Below are 23566 nucleotides of genomic sequence, written 5' to 3'. Positions count from 1 at the left end.
GAATGTGGCACAGTGGAAACCATGGTGTCTGTATGATATATGGCTTATTTACACATATATACATCCTGAGCCTATGATGGAGGGGTTCACAGCACTAACACCCCAAAGGGGTCTTGTTTCTCCCATAGCCTTGCATACTAGCAGAAATCAGCCATGGCACACACTCTGTATGTGTTCCTTTCCCAGCCTACAACCTCATCTCTCTAGGTCACATCACAGCCCCAAAATTCAACTTCAAACTTTGTCTTCTCTGGCACAGAGCCCCCTCCCCTTGCTTTCTTAATGGCTCATCACCCCAAGCAATTACCCCATCGGGACCCTAGCCTGGATTCTATTTTAACACTTACTGAATCCATGGGTTCAGTGTCTGGCACCCAGTTTAACACTCCAAGGTTTGATTAAATTCTAACACTTACTGGCACCCTCAAACTCAAAATATAGATCTACATGCGTGCATACACATACACAGGGCTCTTCCGGAATATTTTGTGTTGGGTGAGAGATTTCAATTGCATACTGGCAAACTCAAGTTCTGCAATTAAAGTGGATTTTGCACTCTTGCACAAATATATCCCTCCTTGAGACTTTTTTTAGTAGAGAAGGTGATGGGGAAATGTCCTGGAAAGTGCAATTGTTCGATGCAGTGCCATATTGCCTCCCCACAAACAAATCAAAATGAATGCTCTATAAATAGCACACCTTCCCATAAACTTTCTGCAAGCAACGGAGGGTGAATGCTCTATAAAGAGATCTGGAAGTGATCACGCATGATGCAAGCATATATGTAATTAGTAAAAAGGGTTACCTAAGCAGTAGACCCTTTGACTTTAAAAGAAACAAGAACACTACTCTATAAAGTCATTGACATTTATTTCTTTTTTTAATGTTTCCCAGTATCAAAGTGGTCATGCACTAGAAAGAAAGCAAATCCAGTTGTAACTGCTGCTGTTGTTGAGCAAAGGGTGCAAATTTGCCATTTCAGGAAGTCGCACCTGGAAGGCACTTCAAGTAAGGGACTGGAGTTCAGCTTGCTGTAGAGACATGGTGCCTTCTGTACGACTGACAGCAGAACCTCAGCCAGATGCAGCAATCTGATTCCACAGTACTTTTCACACCTTGCCAGAGTTAAAAGGTTGCAGGAAGGTGGCTTTCGGCTCTGGTTTTAGAAAATGACTACTGGACATTTGTCGTTGTTGTAAAAAAATAACTCTTATGTCTACCCAAGGAACGTTAAAAGACTTATTGTAGAAATCAGATCTGAGTGTGCAGGAAAGAATCAGACTCTATCTTCCAAGACCAAAATGGAGGAAAACAATGCATGTCTGAGCCTTTTGCTCCCTCTGGTGAAACATCGCAGTAAAGCTATAAAGTGCATATTTTTAAGCATTCTGTTTCTCTTTCCCAACAGATGGCAGCTCTCAGTACACTATGCCAATATTATCACCCTTGAGTATTTGTAGTGGAAATCAAAGCTAGGGATAAGGGAAAGTTGCATTTTAAAACTTTCCCCTTAAAATCATATGATTAGCAATGCGATGCAGGGGGCTATCTTATGCTATTTGACACTCCTGCACTCCTCCATACAACAGTTTTAAAAGCACTGCTTTTGCCACAAGCGATAAAAATGCAGATAATACAGCTTTCCACACTCACCTGATCTGCATTAAAGATCCTCTGGTGTTTTGTTTTTAAAAAGCAGTCAGCAAAAAAACTGCAAGCATTACAAACCAGCACCCATTTAAAAAAACACACCAAACAAACTGGGTGTACTGGAGGATTTGTGAGCAGTTTTGTTTAGGTAGTACAATGCCCTCAATAGTTTTCAAAGGAATTGCAGCATCTTATGAAGCAATGACTTCATCACCACTGAGTTTCAAGGGTTGGGGGGAAACCACAATTTCTTTCTAACCCATGCCCAACATTGCTCTTTAAAAAAACACAACCCCCCCCACATGCAATATTCATGGGTATGGAGAAACAAAGTATGGAAAAAAAAGGTTTTCCTAAATGACATATGTATGGATCTGCAAAATCTTTAAAGTAATATACTCCCCACACTTGTGAAATTGGAGGCAGTATTCTAAGGTTCACGTGTAGCTCTTGACTCAAGTTTTGCTAGTATCTAGTTTTTGGAGTCCTAAAACTCATGTATCCTCTGGAACTTCAGCAACCCTTTCGTTTTACAGAACACACATATATGTGTGATTGCCAGCAACTGTAAAAGCTTTAAAAAATACTCCGTATTCATCCCAGCAGGATCACACATCCTTCATCCAATAGCAGTCATTTCCTGCTGCCCTCCTCATTCTCCTCTCCTCTGCCAGTATATTCATAAGAAGCCAAAAAGACTCCAGTAGTTCTTCCTGGATCCAGTTCAACCCATTAGGTCAAAGAGGCCGATGTATTGCTGCAGGCTGCTCTGAAGCTACTACTTTCGCTGGGTTGTTGTTGCTGTTTTAACGTTATAACGTGTAGATGGGGAAACGATGGCGGACAATATGAATCTTTGCAATGCCAGACCAGCCAGATTAGTATCTAATACATGGACAAACTTTGATGAACTTTCTTTGTTCCATGTGCAAAATCCACAACTGTCCACTGCACCGTTACAATATTTGTAACATCACTCTCCCTGGATGGTCCCAAAGACTGCATATCTATTGCCAGAACATAACTGCCTTTGGCTACTGGAAAAGCCATTGGGAGCTTTGACCATCGGTTGTAAAGTCTATGAACTTTCTCTTGATTATTTACTGATGGGATTGGTGCTTCTGGCATGTCTTTCTGCTGAGACCACTGAATAAACTTCCAGCGACACTTCATGGAGCCACCCTAAATGCTTTCTCGTGCCCTGCTGGCATTTGTCTCTTTGAACCAGGCCACTGATCTACTCCACTTGTGGCTGCGGTCATCCAAAATTCCTGTGTGAAGGACGAAGGACACCTGGATGCTGATTTAATGTAACTATATTCTCCTCTACTTGGGTTGCTGTTTTAGCAGGACCTACAATGCATTCCACATGGGATTTCAGACAACTGTATGCCACTATAGGGCACTGTGATTTCTTGGAAGCCTGGAGTTCCGATTTAGGTATTCCCTGACACTTCCCTATATTGGCGAAGATGCTTTCCCCCCATCTTCTTCATCACCCATGTCAGTCTTGTGAAGGAGTTTGGGTCCTGCCAGGCCAATGATCAGAGCCCCAGTTGGAGCTGTGAACAGGATTGCCAGGAAAGCTATTGTCAAGATGGTCAGGCCATAATGTTCTAGGACTGGGTCCTTCAGCTCTCGGGCTGTATCTAAACCAACAGAACCAATTGCAGCCTGCAGGGAAGGAGGGGTGGAAAGGACATTGAATTGGATCACATGTTATATTCACAGAAGGAAAGTTTCCTGTCCGCGTGTCCCCCTCTCTGAAGCTACCTGCACCCCACAAAGAAGCCTTTCTGGAGAATTAGAGGGGGCCTTCCTGAACAGACAGTGCTGCTGCGGTTGCGAGGGAAAGGAAACCCCTTTCGCTCCATGGACTTCATCAACTAATATTAGAGTCCAAGCAGGATTCTTTCATTTGGCCAGTTCAGGACTTACAGGAGCCCGATTTGAATAGCCTTACAATCGCAGTTCACTGTGGCCCTTCTTAAATTTGGAGACCCTGGGGCTCAATCCAGCTTGTGGTGAAATGATAACCAGCTTCTGACTTGCAAAATGGGAGGCCTGGGCTGTCGCTGCTGTATGGGTCAAGTTATCAGTATTGTCACCATTATAATTCACTGGGTTGCTGAATTTGTGTATTAGGAAGCAAAATGGCATCTCCCCAAGTTAAAACAATGCTTTTGGGGTCCACAGAGGGGAATGCATTTTTCAGTTAAAAGGGGCTTCTGTTAGTGAGATCAATTTTGAGGGCAAATCTGCATGCATGGGGAAAGTGATCTCCCAAGAGTGCTGTGACAGAAAACACTTCAGACAGAGGAAGAAATTAACCTATGGAGTAAGGAAGCTGATTATCAGGTTGCTTGCAAGAGTCAAAAGCAATACGTCTTTCCCACCTAGAGTAGTGCACCATGGCGGGTGATTTAGCATCTTTTCTGCAGAAGAAACAGGGTGTCCTATATAGGCGTACTCTACCTGGACAGTTGCTTTGGGGATCCATGCCAGCGCGATAAATGTTTTCTCTTTGAAGTTCAAGCCAGCGAAACTCACCAACAGGAATGTAGCAGTAACTCGTATCATGAGAGACAAACACATTGTGATCATACAAAACCCTGTAGGCAGAGGGATATATACTTCATTATTCCTCTCAGGGGGAAATCAGCCCCCATCCTCATCTTATTAGGAACAAAAGGCAAAAGCAGTCGTGATGTGTCAGCAGGACGAAGCCCTAACATTAAGTGAGAGTGAGGTGGCCAACTGAGACGATGGGGAGCAGTTGCAAGATGTTAGGGAATAGAACTGTGTGGGGCATTTGGACTTGCATGTATCCCCTAAGCTAGCCAGGGGCTCTCACACCCTGGAGGGACACTGACCTGTCACCAGTGCTAAAAGAAAATTCAGCTGCTTGTGTGGTTCAGCTTCTGCACATCGTATTGGAGAGTGCCACTATTGTGTTGCACCAACCTGGAGCTGTGTTATGGATCCCAGAACAATAGGCATGTAGTATCCTAGAATGCAACAACCGGTTGGCTTGCAGGAAAAGACCAATCAGGCTACAGGAGGAAGTTACCATAATCAGCCTGTTAGGCTGGTAGGATCGTAGAATGCAACAACTGATTGGCCTGCAGGAAAAGACCAATCAGGCTCCAGGAGGGAAGCAGAATCAGCCAATCAGATGGGACTCATTTTATAAATAATGTATATAAAAGCTTGAGGTTTGGGAGGCAATTCAATCACTGTTTTACAAGCTGAAATAAAGAGCATGAAATCACAACAGGACTCCGAGTATATTTCAAGCTGCCACAGTGAAAAATGGGTAAGAAGCCTCTCCATCCTGCCACCTTCTGCTGTGATTAACACAAGCAGTAGGGACTGGGATGCAGCAGTTGACCCTCTGCTCGGTTCTCTCCGGGGCATTGCTCTGCCCATTCACTTATGGAAATGCATGCTTGTTCAAGCTTTGGAGGAGATGCTCCATTAGCTGTCCTCTAAGGGACGTGGGTGGCGCTGTGGTCTAAACCACTGAGCCTCTTGGGCTTGCCGATCAGAAGGTCGGCAGTTTGAATCCCTGCGATGCTCCCGTTGCTCAGTCCCTGCTCCTGCCAACCTAGCAGTTCAAAAGCACATCAGAGTGCAAGTAGAGAAATAGGTACTGCTCTGGCAGGAAGGTAAATGGCGCTTCCGTGAGCTGCTCTGGTTTCGCCAGAAGCAGCTTAGTCATGCTGGCCACATGACCCGGAAAAACTGTCTGGGGACAAATGATGGCTCCCTTGGCTAGAAAAGCAAGATGAGCGCTGCAACCCCAGAGTCGTCTGTGACTGGACTTAAGTGTCAGGGGTCCTTTACCTTTTTAAGGAAATATAGCCCCACTCATCAGTGCATAGGAGCCAACTCCTAGAGGCTGAGGCCCTAATAAAATATTTGAGGGGGCCGGGCCCCCCACAACTTGATGGGCATTGTCATTCAAATGGTGTGCGTGTGTGTGTCGCATCATGTGATCGATTATGCAGGACGGGGCTTACCTGCCCCTCCTCCCGCAATGTCTTATTCAAGCTGGCACCCCTGCCGCCACAGGTTAGCAGACTTACCAACCATTTTTGGTCCAAGAGAGACAACGGATATTTCAGCTCCGATTAAACCAAACAGAAAGGGTTGGAAAAATTGCCAGGCAATTCTAACAATCTCTTCCACTGCTTTCTGCAAAACAAAGAGTGAACACAAAGTGTTACAAGAACTAGTATTATTCTTTTTTATTAGATTTTTAAAATATAACAATTTTTAATGTAACAAGCAATTACATAGCATAATATATTATTCTGCGGCATGTTGTTTGGTCCTGATCAATACAGGTGCTGACCAGCTGTGGATTCTGGAATTCTTTCCTCCACAAACTAGCCGTGTAATTGATCAAGTGCCCAACATTAATTTTGTTTAAGAGACCACTTTTCAATTTGTATCCATTTCCCCCAAACTTCTAAAAAAAATTAACTTCTATTCAGTTGAAGCTATGAATAACTAGCTTATTGTGTAGTTGTAGTTGTTGTCATTCATAGTATTACATTTCTCTCTTGCCCTTGATGCTAAAGGAGCCCAGGGTGCTACTGTAAAGCAGTCCAACTTGAGTTCTCTCCTTCACATAAATCTGTTCCTGAGTTCTTGGCTTTAAACGGCCTCGGTCCAGTATACCTGAAGGAGCGTCTCCATCCCATCGTTCTGCCCGGACGCTGAGGTCCAGCGCCAAGGGCCTTTTGGCGGTTCCCTCATTGTGAGAAGCAAAGCTACAGGGAACCAGGCAGAGGGCCTTCTCGGTAGTGATGCCTGCCCTATGGAACGTCCTCCCATCAGATGTCAAAGAGATAAACAACTACCTGACATTCAGAAGACATCTGAAGGCAGCCCTGTTCAGGGAAGCTTTTAATGTGTGATATTTTAATGTATTTTTGGTCTTTGTTGGAAGCCGCCCAGAGTGGCTGGGGAAATCCAGCCAGATGGGCGGGGTAAAAATAAAAAAAATATTATTATTATTATTATTATTATTATTATTATTATTATTATTATCATGTTTGCAAAAACAGGAGTGCTTGGTGTGCTGGTCCATGGGGTCATGAAGAGTCGGGCACGACTAAACAACTAAACAACAACATTATGTTTGCAGAATGCTCACCTTCTCCACAGACCATCTCAGCCCAGCCAGAAATGACAAGACAATTGTGCAGAGGCCTCCAGATCCAGGAAAGCCAAAATGCTTGCAGCTCAAAAGAGTAAACGCAGAGAGACCCAACAGAAAGAATGCTCTCTTCCACACAACATATGCCTAAGACCAGGGAAGAAAATAGAAAGTATATTTAAAATATTACTATAGCATTACTAAGAAACTGCCCTAAATTGATGGAATCATAATGTTAATTTAAAATCTACAAATGAGTCCTCTGTTTAGGACAAGATCAGCAATGGCAGAAAGATCCTCATCCCCCTAACAGAGCCACGAAGGTCAAAACTTCTCCTGCATGTAGAGCAGGTTTAAATCTGAAGGGGAACAAATGACCCCAGTCTGGGCCCACCAAACGTTTGGAGTCGGTTGGGCATCTCTGGGATTTTGAGAAAGTACCAGGGGCACCTGTCACAAAAGGCTCTCATGGAGGCGTGGCATAACACAAAATGGCTGCCACACTCAAAAGAACAGGAAAAGAGATAAGACCACAAAACCCCATGGGCACACTGCCCCATCATCAATGGGAAAATACACTTTCATCATTCCCTGCTGCTCTGTTTAAAACAGAAGGGAGTGAGAAAGGGTATCACATCCTGGCATCCAATAAAATGTGGTGACAGGAGTGAGGCAGCAGTAAATCACACTGAGCAAGTTGGAATTAACTCTTTATTAGCAAAAACAGGACCTTCACAATAGTGTCAGGCCTAATGAGCACAGCAACTCATCTCTGGTGGGTCTTGCCCCCATGAAGCAGTTGCTGAGACTGAAGATCCCTGCCTAGGTCCCCTCCTCTCCAGAGTTTCCCCAAGCAATCTGAGACTATGCCTGAGTGAAGCTAAGTTCTCCTCTGCCCTCTTCATGCCTCCCCCAGGGAGGGAGAGCTTGTCACAGCAGCAGGGGCAGGACACCCTTGCCTCTTCACTAGCTGGACTCATCTCTGCCTCTTGGCAACCACGCAGGCACTGTGCAGTCTATGCCACAGTGAAAAATCTGATATCTACATAAGTTACACACTACTGGCTCCAGGAAAAAGAATGCCAATAAAATACACTGGATTCACATCTTTGGGAAAGAGTGATTTTGTAACGCTGACAATCTCTGGATCACATTCTCAACAGTTATAAACTAGGACATGGATAGTGTCTTTTGCATCATTCCCTTACCACATCCCCTTGATGAGATGCAAGGCTGAAACTTTCCAGCAGCTTCCTTTCTTACCTGATCCTTGCTTGGAAAGAACCAAATAAAAATTCCCAGAAGGCCACCAGCTCCTGCGCCGATTACAACTTCTATTAAACCACGGAGGATACTCCTGAAGACAGAGCCTTTTTGGACGCAACAGAAGAAAAGGGTGTAAACACAGATTTTCATTTTCCTGCTTTGCTTGCATAAAGTTTATGCAGGGGATAGATTATGTCTGGCCTTTACTGAGCATGAGTTCTAATTTGTTTGTAGTTATACAGCAATGAGTATTAATCCTTATTTGCTTGAGCAGTGGTTATATTATTCCCATTAATCATTAGTTTATCCCACACTTTTCTTTTCTTTTTTAAATAATTTTTATTAAGTTTCCATTTACCAAATTAAACCTATCATACCAATTAATCCAAATTATAACAATACACATCATAAAATCCAAATATTTTCCAAATTATAAATTTTTGTGGGGGGTACCCATGCTTCACGATCGGCAGGAGTCCAATCATCTATCTTCTGCTGCTTTCATGTTTACAATGATGTTTTCAGTCCCATCTTCTCAACTCCTTGTCGTTACTCATTTTCCTTTTCAGTCACCTCCGAGTTCTCTCCACAAGTGGATTGAAAGAAACAGTCTTATTTATATTTTTGTGTGGACTTTATAATGCTCTCTCCTAGATAAATCCAATAGTCCAGGCGTTCCGTTCGAGCAGGCATTCGCCATCTTGTTCCATTCCGATGAAATACAGTCTAAATGTCCGCTCATTAACTTTCCAGACCCACTGCATCGTAAATTAGTCTCTCCAGGAGGGTAATAGCCCTTTCCCAACCTGATAACAGATCTACGGCTCACCCTCCCTAAGACCATATATCATGCAACAAAGGTCTGCCTGTCCATGTCGGATCACATTTCTTACTGCGTCACAAAGAGAGCCTCTCTTCTTTCCAAATCTTTCACAGAATAAAACCTTTAACTCATATTGTTTTTCCCCCCACAGTTTATTTTTAGTCCCACTTGCAAATTGGTCATTGAGACGGTTCTTCTAAGGGGGAGGGTTGTTAGGTAAATCACATAGTTCATCCCACACTTTTCAGTGCCTTTCCTGCCCTCCTCACATTCCTAAAGTCCTTCAAAAAAGTGAAGTTGTTGTACTATGGCAACAGAGCTTTAATTCACTTCAAACCCACATTCCCAGCTTGTTCACACTTCTGTCTCAGCAGCGTCTACACCAGGGGTCAGCAAACTTTTCCAGCAGGGGGCCAGCCCACTGTCCCTCAGACCTTGTGGGGGGGCCGGACTATATTTTGAAGAAAAGAAAGTGATTGAATTCCTATGCCCCACAAATAACCCAGAGATGCATTTTAAATAAAAGGGCACATTCTATTCATATAATAATAATTTATTATTTATACCCCACCCATCTGGCTGAGTTTCCCCGGCCACTCTGGGCGGCTTCCAATCACTTGATTGGAAGCCGCCCAGAGTGGCTGGGGAAACTCAGCCAGATGGGCGGGGTATAAATAATACAGCATTAAATATTTAAAACTTCCCTAAACAGGGCTGCCTTCAGATGTCTTTTAAAAAGAAGATAGCTGCTTATTTCCTTCACATTTGAAGGGAGGGCGTTCCACAGGGCGGGCGCCACTACCAAGAAGGCCCTCTGTCTGGTTCCCTGTAACCTCACGTCTTGCAATGAGGGAACCGCCAGAAGGCCCTCGGTGCTGGATCTCAATGTCCGGGCTGAACAATGGGGGTGGAGACGCTCCTTCAGGTATACAGGACCGAGGCCGTATGTAAAAACACTCTGATTCCCGGACTGTCCACAGGCCGGATTCAGAAGGCGATTGGGCCGGATCCAGCCCCCGAGCCTTAGTTTGCCTAGCCATGGCTCTACACCTTGCTTGGTACTGTACACAGAATGGAAGATGGCAGGATCCCCAAGGAAGTGCTTTTCGGGGAGCTGGTTTCAGGCACCAGGCCTGCTGGTGGACCAACTCTGCACTATAAAGATGTCTGCAAATGAGACATGAAGGCTGGCAACATCAGCCCTGTCGTGTGGAATCCCTTGCAGACGACTGCAGTGTCTGCAGACAGACAGCAGGTCATGCATTCACAGTAGTTGCCAGAGGAGAAATGAGCGCAGAGAGAAGAAATGTCCTGAAGAGTATTTTCAAGATAGAAAGCAGACAGAGTTAAGAGCATGTCTTCCAGGGATCTTTGTTTTTGTTTTAAAACGCAACTACTGAATTGAGAGGCTTTGTGCAGACTCCCACGAGAGGTGGCGGACTCTCTTTCCTTGGAGGTTTTTAAACAGAGTTTGGATGGCCATCTGTCATGGATGGGTTCCTGCATTCCTGGGGGCTGGACTAGATGACCCTTAGGGTCCCTTCCAACTCTAAGATTCAGTGATTCTATACAGGAGTTGCAATTGGTTCTTTGTCCAGCAGGTGGCAGCCACTGTACCACAGCAGAAGTAAAAGAAAAAAAGAAATGGCGCTCACCTGCTGTGATCGTTCTACAGTTTCTAAAGTGCAAAGATGAATATAGGAGGAAAGACAAAGCTGGTGTAACTCAGCTCAGAACCAGAATGCTGGGTTCCTTCCAGACTGTCACTATACTGTGGGATGTATTCAACTTCATACCTGCAAATTTAGGTTTTCACATAACAAACCAACTTTTTCTTTCTTTTAATGCAGACTTTTTGTAGTAAGCAAAGTGATGGGAAAGCACACTAAAAAGTCTGGGATCACAATCAGTTGATGGGAAGTCGTATAATCTCTGTGCAAAGAAATTAGTATGAGTGCTCACTCAGCAGTGGCTATTGTATAACCACTGCAGGAAGAGATAAAAATGAGTGCTTAATAAACAGCAGACGCTCTATACCCGCCACACAGGCTTTGTGCAAACAACTCAGGATGGATACTCAATAACAGGTCTTCAAAAAACTCATCTCTGTAGTGAACTACCACATAAAATAGAAAAGTTCAGCGCAGCTGTCTCGTGCGATGTGCTGCTTTTGCTACCTCTTTCACGCATAGCACTTAGCTGGAAAGCTGCACTGCAAAATTCATAGCTGTGTGGAGTTTGAAGGATGGCCGAGTTGCAGTCTGTGCGTCATTTCAGAAAGTGCAAATTAAGTAATTTCCCCTTTAACGTGAATGGAATGGAATTCGCCTTCTCCCAATCCCAGCTGTTTGACAACATATATTCTCTGTTAGAGAAGAGGTCACATCACAATGAAGCCTTCCTGAAGGAAGTCAGCTTTCTCCCATCCTCAAGAGAAATAGCACTGCATTCAGCCTCCCAATTCTGTCTATGTTTTTTCCCCCTAATGGGTCCATGCAGTGGCTTTTCATTCCTAGGGAGTAGCTCCAGTACCTGTGGAAAAGGCCATGCCCAAGAAGGTGTTGAATCCTGTAATGGCCACGATATCATCCAGGCTGGCAGCAGCTATTACCAAGGTAGGAATGCCTTTATCAACACCATATCCTCTGGATTGCAACATCAGCAATGAAAGGACGACGATAGCAGGAGACACAGCACCTAGAACAAACCTGAAAGGGCACAAAATTAGCTCTTGGCGAAAGAAGGGAACATTACATTGCTTCCTTCAGATAAAACTTTACAGAAGATGATGTATCAGAAATTTCTGGAAATAAATTTCTCTCCTCTGCCCTTCTCTCTATAATCACAACAATGCACACAAGACACAGCTGTGTGCAGTGCCGGATTTACGTATAAGCTAAACAAGCTATAGCTTAGGGCCCCACTCTCTTGGGGGTCCCCAAAAAAAGTTAAAGGGGAAAAAAACCTGGATGTACATTTCCAAAATGTAAGATAAAAAACAAATAAAATAAAACCTACATACAGCAACAGTGGTTTGTGTTGTGTAGGCTCCTATGATGTAAGTAATGGGCTCCACCTGCTAGTCTGCTCCCTAAAATATCATTAGTTTACTCATTTCTATAAATAGTGGTACCTCGGGTTACAGACGCTTCAGGTTACAGACTCCACTAACCCAGAAATAGTACCTCGGGTTAAGAACTTTGCTTCAGGATGAGAACAGAAATCGTGTGGCGGCGGTGTGGCAGCAGCGGGAGGCCCCATTAGCTAAAGTGGTACCTCAGGTTAAGAACAGTTTCAGGTTAAGAACGGACCCCTAGAACGAATTAAGTTCATAACCCAAAGTACCACTGTATAGGGTGCCTACACGCTGCATGGACTGGTTGCATGGCAAAATATGCAAATGACTATTAAGTCAGGCTTCCCCAACCTGTGGCCCTCCAGATGTTTTGGCCTACAACTCCCATGATCCCTAGCTAACAGGACCAGTGGTCAGGGATGATGGGAATTGTAGTCCAAAACATCTGGAGGGCCAAAGGTTGGGGATGCCTGCTATTAGGTCCATAAATTACCACATAGCATATATTCAACACAAAAAAACAGTGACAATTTGTTGTTGACAAAGGACAGCTGGACATATAAAGGGCCCCGTTACCTTCAGTAGCTTAGGGCCTCATCAAACCTAAACCCGGCCCTGGCAGTGTGTCTTCTCTGTGTTTCTCAGTGTTGCCACTCTATGAAATGCTCCAAGCACCTTCATTATCCAGACTGGTAATGGAATGCAGGAGAAGGGAGAGATTCCATGCTTGCATATTCTTATTAATAACACTAAAGAACCCAAACGACGCATCCCCTCAGGGCTTGGGACTTTGCGCACTGTGTTTAAGGTTGCAGTTGTAGGTATTGCTAGAAGATATGTACCGCTTGCAAGCAAGAGAAAGCAGAGTTATCTCTTACCCTAACATAAACCCCCATTCCCATGGCAAGTTCATGATATAGTGAGACAGGACAGCTGCTGCACAGGCTTCCGTGAGGCAAGGACCAAAGCTTAGTCTGAAACAGATCGCTTTCAACTTATTCAGAGCCTGAAAGACAAAACACATTGAAAAACAAAAAACTGTTGTCAACTTCTTTTTTACTGTTACGTAAAATCAGTTGAGATTTGCTCGCTGTACTCAGCTTTGATTGTATGGGACAATACAATGCATTATAATAGGAGATTGGAAGTGGATTCAAGGTGTTTAGGATGAAGATAGACGCACACCTTTCAGTTCGTCTCCTGCAGTGTGAACCCAGGTCATCAAAGTGCATTACAGATATGCATTCCAGAAAACTGTGTACTGGGTTGGCAATAAGCCTCACCCTTAATTTCAAGAATTAGGGGGCTTGTAAGTTTCCCCTACATTCTTTTTTTAAGCAATGCATGCACAGGCAACACTATCTAATTTTAATTCCCTTTGGGTGAGAGAGAATTAGAGACTTGCAATGCCCTTCATTTACAAATATACAAGCAGAGCGTAAGTGGAAGTAATTCATAAAACATAAAACAGTAATTAATTTTAAAAAAAGGGTCTGTGGATCAGGAGCTGTAACAAAATACAGTGGTACCTCGGGTTACAGATGCTTCAGGTTACAGACTCTGCTAACCCAGAAATAGTACCTCGGGTTAAGAACTTTGCTTCAGGATGAGAACAGAAATCGTGCAGCGGCAGCGGGAGGCCCCATTAACTAAAGCGGAACGAATTAAGTTCTTAACCCGAGGTACCATTATATTCAGTAAGATGCTCAGCCTTCACCTTAAAAAATTCAGAAACTTATGTAAAAACAGTGACAGAGATTAGGGGTAGAAGTGTGTTGGATTGGTGCTAGCCAATTGGTTGCCCTTCACAGATGTATTTTCCCCAATGTACATTGGCATTGCAAGAAACTTGTTCCAAAATATTTTCCAGAGCTTGCTCCAGAGCAAAAAAACCCATACTTTTGTACCAAAGAATACCACTACAACCGCAATAAAAAATACTGTATCTGTTTTCATTCTTCCTTAGGAATGAAAAATTTAAATAGAATGGTGCTTGAATCCAAGAGCTGTGGGTTTGGCATCTAGGTAACAACTCTGTTTTCTGGGTTCTGCAAATGTCTCTGATGTTTAGAGAGCGGTGGGATAGAGAAATTATATCTAGCATATTATCTAGTGAATATTTGGAGCTGGGAAGAGTTTAAAGAATAGACAATCTTTCTGCAACATTCTTTTATTTTGCTTTTGTGTGGTCGCCAGGAAAGCTCTTTGCCACACATCTCAGTGTCCATAAAGATTTTGCATGTGTTAAGGACCATTTGATACTTCACCTGTGGGTCGAGGCCAAGACCAGCAAGAGCCAAGATAATTGAGAGGGCAATGTTTCGCATGGTAGCTCCCCATTTCACATTGATCTGGACTAGTTTACTAGTGTACGGGACATTCCTGATGAGAAACCCAGCGAGCAGCATCCCTAAATGGAACAGAGAAAGGCATGTCACTCATTGTCGACATCACAGTTGGCAAGCAACATTTGGAAAGCATGGGACGAAGTGGCTGCAGTGTTAAATCGTGTGCCAGAATAACAATATGGAATGGGGCTGGGATTGGGCTATATCACTGGGGGAGAGGGGTTGAATCCTTTCCCCTCTACCCTTTCACAATTTAAATCTGCTGGAAACCAGTAACAGTTGCAGGCAGCTGGGGAAGAGAGCAGCATATGAATGCCTTTTCTCCAATCTGTACCAAACAACAATTTAAGTCAAGGAAACAGTTTTGTGGGCACAGGTGAAAAGATCCCTTCTCCAGAACTGCAGCCCAGATCCTTTTCTGTGGCTGCTTATAAGTCTGAAAAACCAGTATCTACTTATCTAATTTACATGGAGATCTCACTCACAACTGGGAAACACTGGCCTGCGAGTGCTCCAATTGAAGACGCTCAAACTCGGGACAAAAGGGAGAACCATGCTAGGAGGAAGGCACGCTTGGCAAACCCTCACTACTGTGATTAACTCCTGCCTGGAAACCTATGTCCCCACTATGGAAGGACGTGGGGATCCAGAATTGGCCTCCACAGTCACTTGCGGACTCACAGTGAAAATTGTATTTATAGAAGACAATTTTACTCAGCTACGAGTGATCGCAGAAGAGAAGACGACGACATGCAGATACGATTCTCTCTGCCCCAACCACTCTGTGCTGTCTCAGATGGAGAAGGAAAACAGCCTTCCATCTTAAACTGACAGTGACTGGTAGATGCCATTCTTCCTTTTTCTATTTGACAAGACACAGAGATCCCTGGGACTGATGCTACTGTGCATCAGTTGGAATTCAAACTCCCCTAATACACTTACATACTTGATGAAACAGGTACTGTATATGACCATCAACATACAAAGAAAGATCCTAACAGCAACTTACATATGCATATTAAGAAACCAGCTTTTCTTAAACAAACAGCTCCTTGTCTTTTGTCACTCTCCTGCCCAAAATACAGGGGACCCAAGTCCAGCTCACTCTGAGAGGTAGTTAAGCACATGTATTCAATGGGGTTAACAAGACTGACACCTTTTCCTCTTTTGGCTGGATGGGATCGTATGTAGGGTGATGCAAATATGCTGTATATCTTGCTTACACTTGAGAGTCCTCTATCACTCACTGGGGGGAAATGGACAAAGAAACTCTTTAAAACTAGAAATACCCTTTGTAACATTTCGGTTACCTGAAGGAAATAAGCCTATGACTGATCTCCAATGGAAACCTCTTGAAATGATGCATAAATAAAATGGGAGCCTAAATTGACATTTGGACAACTCTGCTGTCATATTGAAAAAACCAGGTCTATGTAAAAATAAGATGATGCACGGTACCTGATAAAGCAATACTTACCAAAAAGACGAGGGAGTGGAGGGAAGCCAGGTATTCTAATGGACTCCATAATTTTACCACCAAGTAAAGAACAAAAGAAGAGGAACAAAAGTCCAAAGACATTTCCACCAGGAAGACATTCCTTGCCTATAACAGCCCAGAAAACAGCCCAGATCAGCGCTGCTGCTGCTACTGGAAAACAGGGGAAGAAATGCTTTAGCATCCTTCAGAAATCATGTTACGTTCTTCAGAGCTTCATGAAAACTGATTTTTGGTTAAAGTAATGAAAGAAACAAAAGTTGCGCTAGTAATGCACTTTTCTGTGCCGTTTTTTAAAATGTTTTAATTTGATTCTTTATTTAAAGCTACTGTCAAATGCTTGTTGTCATGCAGTCAACAATGATGGGCTGTTGCAAATCAGCTATGGTGCTAAATGTGCTACCATGCAACCCAGGCCACAGATGAGTGTGATTGCTTTTTTATTGTTGTTCTGCAATCTAAATAGATTTTAGAGATATTTCAGCTCTCCTCCCAGTTACTGTTATTTGTTTGAGAACGGGGATTTTTCTTGGCAGCCCCTCCTGTTCTTTCCCGCTGCACCAGAATGGGAGCACTGGAAAGTGAAGATGCAATTTTAGAACAATTTCCTACACAGCTCTGGCAAATGAAAACGGAAGTTACAGGGAGCCAATGGCACAGAGGAGCTTCCATACTTATCCTTCTTTCTTTGTTCTTGGGCAATGAATACTATCTCCAACAAAAAACAAAAGCAATAAATACCATTGCAAATAATATAAATGGATTAATAAATAGTAAAACTTTCCCCTATGTGACCATTTCATCTAGGATCTTTAGAGATTTCACTCAGCAGCAAGGCATGAACCATAATGTTTTCTGCAGGTCAAATTATTTGGGTCATATTCTGTACACATTACAGGAGAAAGTGTCTCTTTGTGTGCTTGGTCATGACCCACTTTCAAGATAAATCTGCATAAATGTAGTGAGGATTATAGACTTTTGGGAGTTCACTTACAAGAGAGAACATTAAGACCAGGCTTAAAAGCTTACAATAATGATTAAAGCAATAACAGTTAGGAATGAACTGCAGAGCTGATGGATCAAAATGGAAGGGATATCAGTTATCTTGTCTGTTTAGCAGACAAAAGAATTTCAGTGGCGTTCTGAAGGTTTTGGTTAAGGCTCCTGAAGGTTTTACTTGATTTATCACACTCTGATTTTCTTCCAAAGAGCTCCGAGTGGCTAAACATATCCAGGCAGGTTAACTGAGCCAAACCTGCTAAAGAACTACACATGAAAATGTTAAAATATGTTACATGTTTCTTGCCAATTCACCTCTGAAGGGTGCTTGAGGTCCCACAATTAATTATCCTGGGATAATTAGCCTTGCAACTTCCTTAAACCTCTGGTTTGTTTCTGCCTTGTAGAGGTGGATCAGAGGTTGGAGGTCAACATCCCCACACAAATCAGAGACCACGAAAACAATCCCAGTACTGTTAGCTGTGACACTGTGCAGAATTCACAGTTCCATAGGCCAGCAGAGTAATGTCTGAATAAAAGCCAGTAATTAAGGGATCAGCTGATTGTCGGTGACTTCAGTCTCCACTGGGATTAGTTACATGCTGGAGTTCTCCACCCTTGCCAAAAGGGGAGTCACCACTGATCAGCTGATATTATACCTTTTTAAATATAAAACCCTGGACCTTAAGATTAGGTTAAAAGAAAGAAACCAAGACAATTATAGCCAATAGAAAACTAAAGGGTGGCTGTATTCTCTTCCCCTTTTGCATTCCCTTTGCATACCATTTGTTACTATTTCAGCAAATATGCCTTGTGGAGGGAAAATACATATTTGCCGCAGTTTTCCTGGTGGCTCCTCTTCCACCTGCGGTTCAAAATCCTTCAGTGACGCTGCCTCTTCATTTTCTACAGGAAGAATCTCCTCCTGATTTAAAACAGGGGAGAGCGGAGGATGACACATTATCAACAATTGACGTACCAAATAATGCCGGAGTCCTAAGAAGTAAGTGCTACTCAACTCAATGGGACTTACGGTACTTCTGAGGATATACCGTGACAAGACTGGGGATTTGGAAATCACAAGGTGAATAACATCAAAAGGACCACTCCTTAATTATCCTTTGTAAAGTTACCAGGCACAGCTATCTTTTGTTAGTGAGATTTCACCCACTAACTGGGTCTTCTTAAAATTCTTTTGAATGGGGCAAAGGAAGACCTTTCCCCGTTCCAGCTGACATAATCTTGGTGTGCAGTGTGTGCCTGCAAAATGAGCCAAATGAGGCAGACAGGTTTTCTGGAGAGGGGCAAAAGAGAGCTAGAGAGGTGTAGGGCAGTAGACTTCCCTCTCTCTTGGGCAATAGGGCGGTTCATAAAAACCTTTTTTTTTAAAAAGAAATGCCTGCGCCAAAGGTCTTATCTTACTGCACTAGGGATTATATACCTATATCTGAAATTTCATGCATATCAGTTAATATCTTGACCCTCCTCCACAAAAATAGCTGTTTACTTGGCCATTTTCCTATGCTGTGAGGGCTGAAATTTCAGTTCAGTGGAGCAGGGTCAAGATATTAACTGATATGCATGAAATTTCAGATATAGCTATATAATCTCTAGTGCAGTAAGATAAGAGCTTTGGAGCAGGCATTTTTTTTTAAAAAAGTTTTTTTTTAATGAACTGCCCTATTGGGCATACTTAAGCTGTGCATATCCACCTATGCTGAGCCTGTATATTCAAAAAAAAACAAAAACAACAAAAAACAAAAAACAAACAAACAAACAAACAAAAAACACCACCCTGAAAACACATTAGGAGCCTCCACTAGTTAGGGCTGCCATATGTCTGGAATTTCCTGGACATAGCTAGGATTCGCTATGGCATCCTGGCGGAATTGTCAGATAGCGGCTAAAATGTCTAGGGTTTGTTTTTTGGCGATTTGACTAAAAAATAGGTAAATACTTCATGGGGGGGGTGTCATTTTTGACCCAAACTGTCAATATATTTATAAAACATGTAATTGACAAATACCTGAGCTATTTCGGGCTCGGAATCAACCTTATTGGTCTGCAAAGACCAATATCCCCCCATCCTTGCTGTTCTTCACAACATCCTCCGACATGCTGACCAACCTATGATTTAAACAAAATGTATTTCAGGTGCCATATATTCTACCTGATTTAAATGGGTTTCCCCCCACTCCCAACAGCATTGGGATTTCTTTCTATTAATATTTAAACACTCAGCTTCCCAACCACAGGGTTACTTGCTAAATTACTGTGGATTTCGATCCAATGAACCAAGGGTAGAAGGAAAAACAATGTCAGTGCTCTTCTGCAAATGTCTGTGCAAGTTCATACAGTGCTACAATAGGCAGGTTACACAGCAATACTCCAGTTTCTGCCTGAGCATCAAGTATGTGTTTGAAGTTGCATGAACTCTTGTACTTAGCCGTCAAAGCTTGAGCAGCAATGATGACCTTAAGGTGCTAAAATCAATGAAAAGTTATAGTTGTGGTTTGGCAAGGTGGAGGGGCCAAATGTTTTTGCTTTGTTTAGAACTATGGCAAGAATGAGAACACCTCTAGCAACCCTGGTGTATATTGCTTAGGGTTGCCATACGCCCAAAATTTCCTGGGCATATCTGGAATATTGCAGCCGTAAGCTCAACAACTTTTCTGTCCAGCTTTTCACTTTTTGAAATATGGCAACCCTGATATTGTTATGAGCTTGTGGGTGCCAGGGTTTGTAGGTGCAAGACACCCACAACTCTTGTATTTAGTAAGTGTTAGAATTTAATCAATGCTTGGAGAGTTAAACTGGAAGCCAGACCCTTAATAACTGGACTCAGCTCCCCATGTTCAAAAGATTGCCTAAAAGATGGGCCAATTGCAGAGAACAAGGGGAGATGGGTTATTAGCAAAGCAAAGACTCTGTGCCAGCCAGCAAATGCAAGGAGCCTCTCTCTGAGCTCTGAGAACATTAGAAGACAGTGCTAGAGTTTTTGTTGGGACATTTTAGGCTTTCAGTTGGCTGCGTTGTGATCAATGTGAAAAAGGTGTCAGTCTGTTACACTTAGCAAGCTGGAGAAGGGGCCCAGAGTACAATGTGAATTGCCTGTTTTGAATCAGAGGCTGCAGCAATGGGAGAGAATAGACGCTCTTGGAGGGCAATGTTTTGAACCTCTCTATCGTAGGCTCAGGTTGTGTGTGTGTGTGTGTGTGTGTGTGTGTGTGTGTGTGTAAATAAGCCATATATCATAATTATACCACAGTCTCCGCTGTGCCTCATTTCCAAAGGAAACATGAACCCTGGGTAAGAGGGGATAAAAATTGTAAACAGCTTTTCAAAAGCTTCATATCAAGATCACCTCCTAAACACTTGCTCACCAAGACTAAGGCTGCAACAACCCTTAAGACACTTACTAGGGTGTGTAAATCAGTGGGCCTTACTTCCAAGTAAACATGCTTGGGATTGGGCTGTAGCCAGTGCTTTTTTTCTAAAAAAATGTTTAGGGGTCCTCTCATTTTCCTACTCATATTGAAATACTGCCCCTCAATGAAGCTAAACTTAGATTCACAAAATGTTTAGGGGTATGTGTACCCCGGCATATCCCCAGAAAAAAGCACAGGCTGTAGCGCTCAGTCACCTCTGCACTGACTTACATGGGAGTAACTTCCAGTGAACCCAGTAGGGTTTAAGAAACCATTAACTGGGCCAAGCTGCAATACATTTTCCATCTCAAGCAGCTTGGCTGAACAAATGTGGGCCGGTTCAACGGCGGATCAATGTAAGCGCACATGCCGGCCCTCAGGGATAAATCCCTACCTGTCTTCGGAAAGTCACACAGAAGCCGCTGCTCACCCATGGAGGGCAAGAAGAGACAGAGGGCCCAGAATAGCTGACCACCGAGGTGGCTGAGGCCGATTTACACCTTCCAGTGGCCAGGCCAGGAGGGCAGCCTTGAAGAGTCAACCTCTGTCCCTCAAGCTAGGTTTCAGCGGCAGATTGCCAGGCTGGCTCTGAGACGACCATTTCTCTCCAGGGACTTCACCAACCCTCTGTCAAGCCATGGAAACCAAGATGGCGTGGATTAAATCCCATCCTCTCCAACATTCCGCTTGATTAACGGTCGCTCCTGACCTTCCGGAAGGAAAGAGAACCTGGAGAAAGAGCGCCAGGCAGCGGGAGAGAAAGCTAACTGGCAACCGGGAGGAGCATTCCCCTCAGCTGTTTGTGTGGAGAGCATGGCGGGAATTCGCTTTTTTGTTGTTTACAAAGGAAACCAACAAGCAGTTGGCTTGGACTGCTGCACCCACAAAGGGGCATTGAAGATTATCTGAAGCCACTTTCACACAGCAATACATTGAGTTTCTACTTCCCTTTTTTCCAGCTTTAAAGCTATATATTCTATAATTGTTTGCATGTTTTACACATTATATCTAAAATAAGCCAGCCGTCATTAACGATCAAAGTGCTTAACTGCATCAAGAACTTGAAAACTTAGAATATAATTGGACGGACACACACACACACGTGTGTGTGTGTGTGTGTGTGTGTGTGTGTGTGTGTGTGTGTACAGTGCTTTTTTCTGGGGGGATGCAGGTGTACGCATACCCCTAAAGCCTGGGGAGGGGGGAAACCCTAAATCAATAAATACAACTCACTAGCAGTGATACTGATGTAGAGCAGAACATTCTTATTTTCACCTGGGAATGCTGGAGGGCTCCAGGTGTGCTGCCCAGTGATATGGGATAGGTAGTCAATGTGGGGTAGGTACTCCAGGTGTTGTTGGACTTCAAGTCCCATCAACACATGACTACAACAGAGAACAAGATTGTCAAGGGGTAGAAAAGGGATGTTTATTTTGGGTAATTTTGTATTTTTGAATTTTCTTAACAGGATTTTTTGGGGTGGGGTATTTGTTTTGTTTTGTTTATAAAATACAGAATTTGTAAAATGTGAAACATATCTTCTTCAAATAAAAAGTTGTTATAAAAATATTATACCAAATACACATAGACATAAGGGTAAAAATTATATTGTTGCAAATTATTTTTCCTCTTGAACAGTAATATTTTCCAAAATACAGATCTTTACAAATATCTATCTATCTATCTATCTATCTATCTATCTATCTATCTATCTATCTATCTATCTCTATCTATCACAGAACACCATTTATTTCATTAGTCCTTGCTGAATGTATGGGTCTGGGGTCTGCAAGGTCTGAGACTGTTTGTATCTTAAGGCCATGTCTCCCTAGAGTGTAAAAAAAGTGTCAGCATGAAGGAGGGTGAGGGGCTTAAAAGATTAAAATGTGAAAGGAACATTATTATTATTATGACTCATTTATTTTCTATACCACTTTATATTTTCAAGGGGGGGGGGATCTCAAAGTGGTTCACAACCTACATTAAAAGACTGAATAAAACAAGCCAGAATAAAACATAACTGAAGTAAGTCAAATATAAAGTATTCATTCAAAGCAACATAATCAACAAGAAACTAAACTATTATCTTAAAAGATTTCAAAATAAAACATTGCTAAAGTGGTCAACTACAGAATGCACATTCAATGTAGAAAAGTTAAGAAAAATAAATCTTAAAACATTTCAAAATAAAATATCACTAAAGGAAGCCAAATATAAAATCCCCATTTAGAACAGCATAATTAGCTAGAGAATAAAATATTCTCATAAGCACAGAACATACCTGCTGCTGCTGCCAGCAGCTGTGGAAGCTCAGGTTCAATGACCTGGGTCTGAACTGAGAGACTATCAAGACTATCTCTGGTCTCTTCAGCTGCATCAGCTTTTGTAGATGGAGTCAGTGCGCTGCCCTCCCAGGCCAAGTGGGAGAAGGTATGCAAGGCAGGGAGCAGGTCTTCCAGGATGAAATGATTGAGGGGATTTGACCCACAAATGCAGTTTTCCTGTGCTTTTCCTTTCAAAGCTAACTTGTGGTCTCTCATTAATCAGGTTGTGAGAACGTTGCCACCCCAATAAAAGCTGTTAAGCTCTGTACGTCAGCAGAACACCCCACTGATCAGCTCAGAGGAGAGTCGGGCTGGTGATGAGGTCTTCTCCATCGCAACTGCCTTGTCTTAACAAACAGAGTCTTGAGCAGACTTTGCCCTCATCAAGACTTGATTTTTCTTCCACACTGCCCTTACATGACTTGTAATCCTGTCAATCAGTTTTTTTAATACTTAGAACAGAGGTTTCCAAACTTTTCATTTTGGCGACACACTTTTTAGACATTTTGTGGCACAATAATTCAGTTTTACTAGCAAATCAGAGGTTAAACTAACCTCTTTCCAGTCCTGGGAGGAGACTGGAGAGCATTCACATGATACACCTACACACTGCAGCTGACACAGTAACATGTTGCGGCACAGGGTTTGTAAAGCTCTGACTTAGAGCATTACCTCCTTCCATACTTTGCCCCCACATATTTTTGCTGGTACTAATGCTTACATTTACTATAGACTGAAAGTGTACCAAGAAATGGCATCCTGTCTTGTGTGAGAATGGGGAATACCTGTTCTGATGCGTACTGCAGCACACGCACTGCACCATCTAAAAGACAAAGTACATAGGCTTTTCTTGAGAACATTTGTGCGGTTTTTCAAGTAATCAAATAGATTAATTAAAGCTTGAATCACATACAGACTTACCTGCCATTAAAGCTCTGCGGAGCTTACATCAGAGTACATGTGTGTCCAATTGCACTGCAATATTCTGTT

The 23566-nt window shown here is 42.9% G+C and overlaps 1 protein-coding gene across 6 annotated transcripts; it reads right to left on the bottom strand.

The window, feature by feature from the left end:
- Positions 1-853: 853 nt before the first annotated feature.
- Positions 854-23383, bottom strand: LOC308595328 (sodium/hydrogen exchanger 9B2-like). Of its 6 annotated transcripts, none has more exons than XM_081209367.1 (12): positions 23362-23383; positions 18851-18951; positions 17608-17749; positions 15808-15978; positions 14250-14392; positions 12861-12988; positions 11439-11614; positions 8081-8187; positions 6815-6964; positions 5739-5847; positions 4126-4262; positions 854-3324 (listed from the first exon to the last, which is right to left on the bottom strand). In XM_081209367.1, the coding sequence occupies exons 2-12, from the start codon at positions 18908-18910 to the stop codon at positions 3109-3111; spliced, it is 1539 nt and encodes a 512-aa protein (XP_081065493.1). In that variant the 5' UTR covers positions 18911-18951; positions 23362-23383; the 3' UTR covers positions 854-3108. The 6 variants fall into 6 exon arrangements, with proteins under 6 accessions (XP_081065493.1, XP_081065494.1, XP_081065491.1 ...); XM_081209368.1 differs by lacking the exon at positions 23362-23383 and adding an exon at positions 22534-23327; XM_081209365.1 differs by lacking the exon at positions 23362-23383 and adding an exon at positions 20647-20943.
- Positions 23384-23566: the final 183 nt, after the last annotated feature.

The sequence above is a fragment of the Podarcis bocagei genome, assembly GCF_964188305.1.
Source record: "Podarcis bocagei genome assembly, chromosome: 9".
Lineage (NCBI taxonomy): Eukaryota > Metazoa > Chordata > Lepidosauria > Squamata > Lacertidae > Podarcis > Podarcis bocagei.
This window is presented reverse-complemented; position numbering and strand designations above follow the sequence as displayed.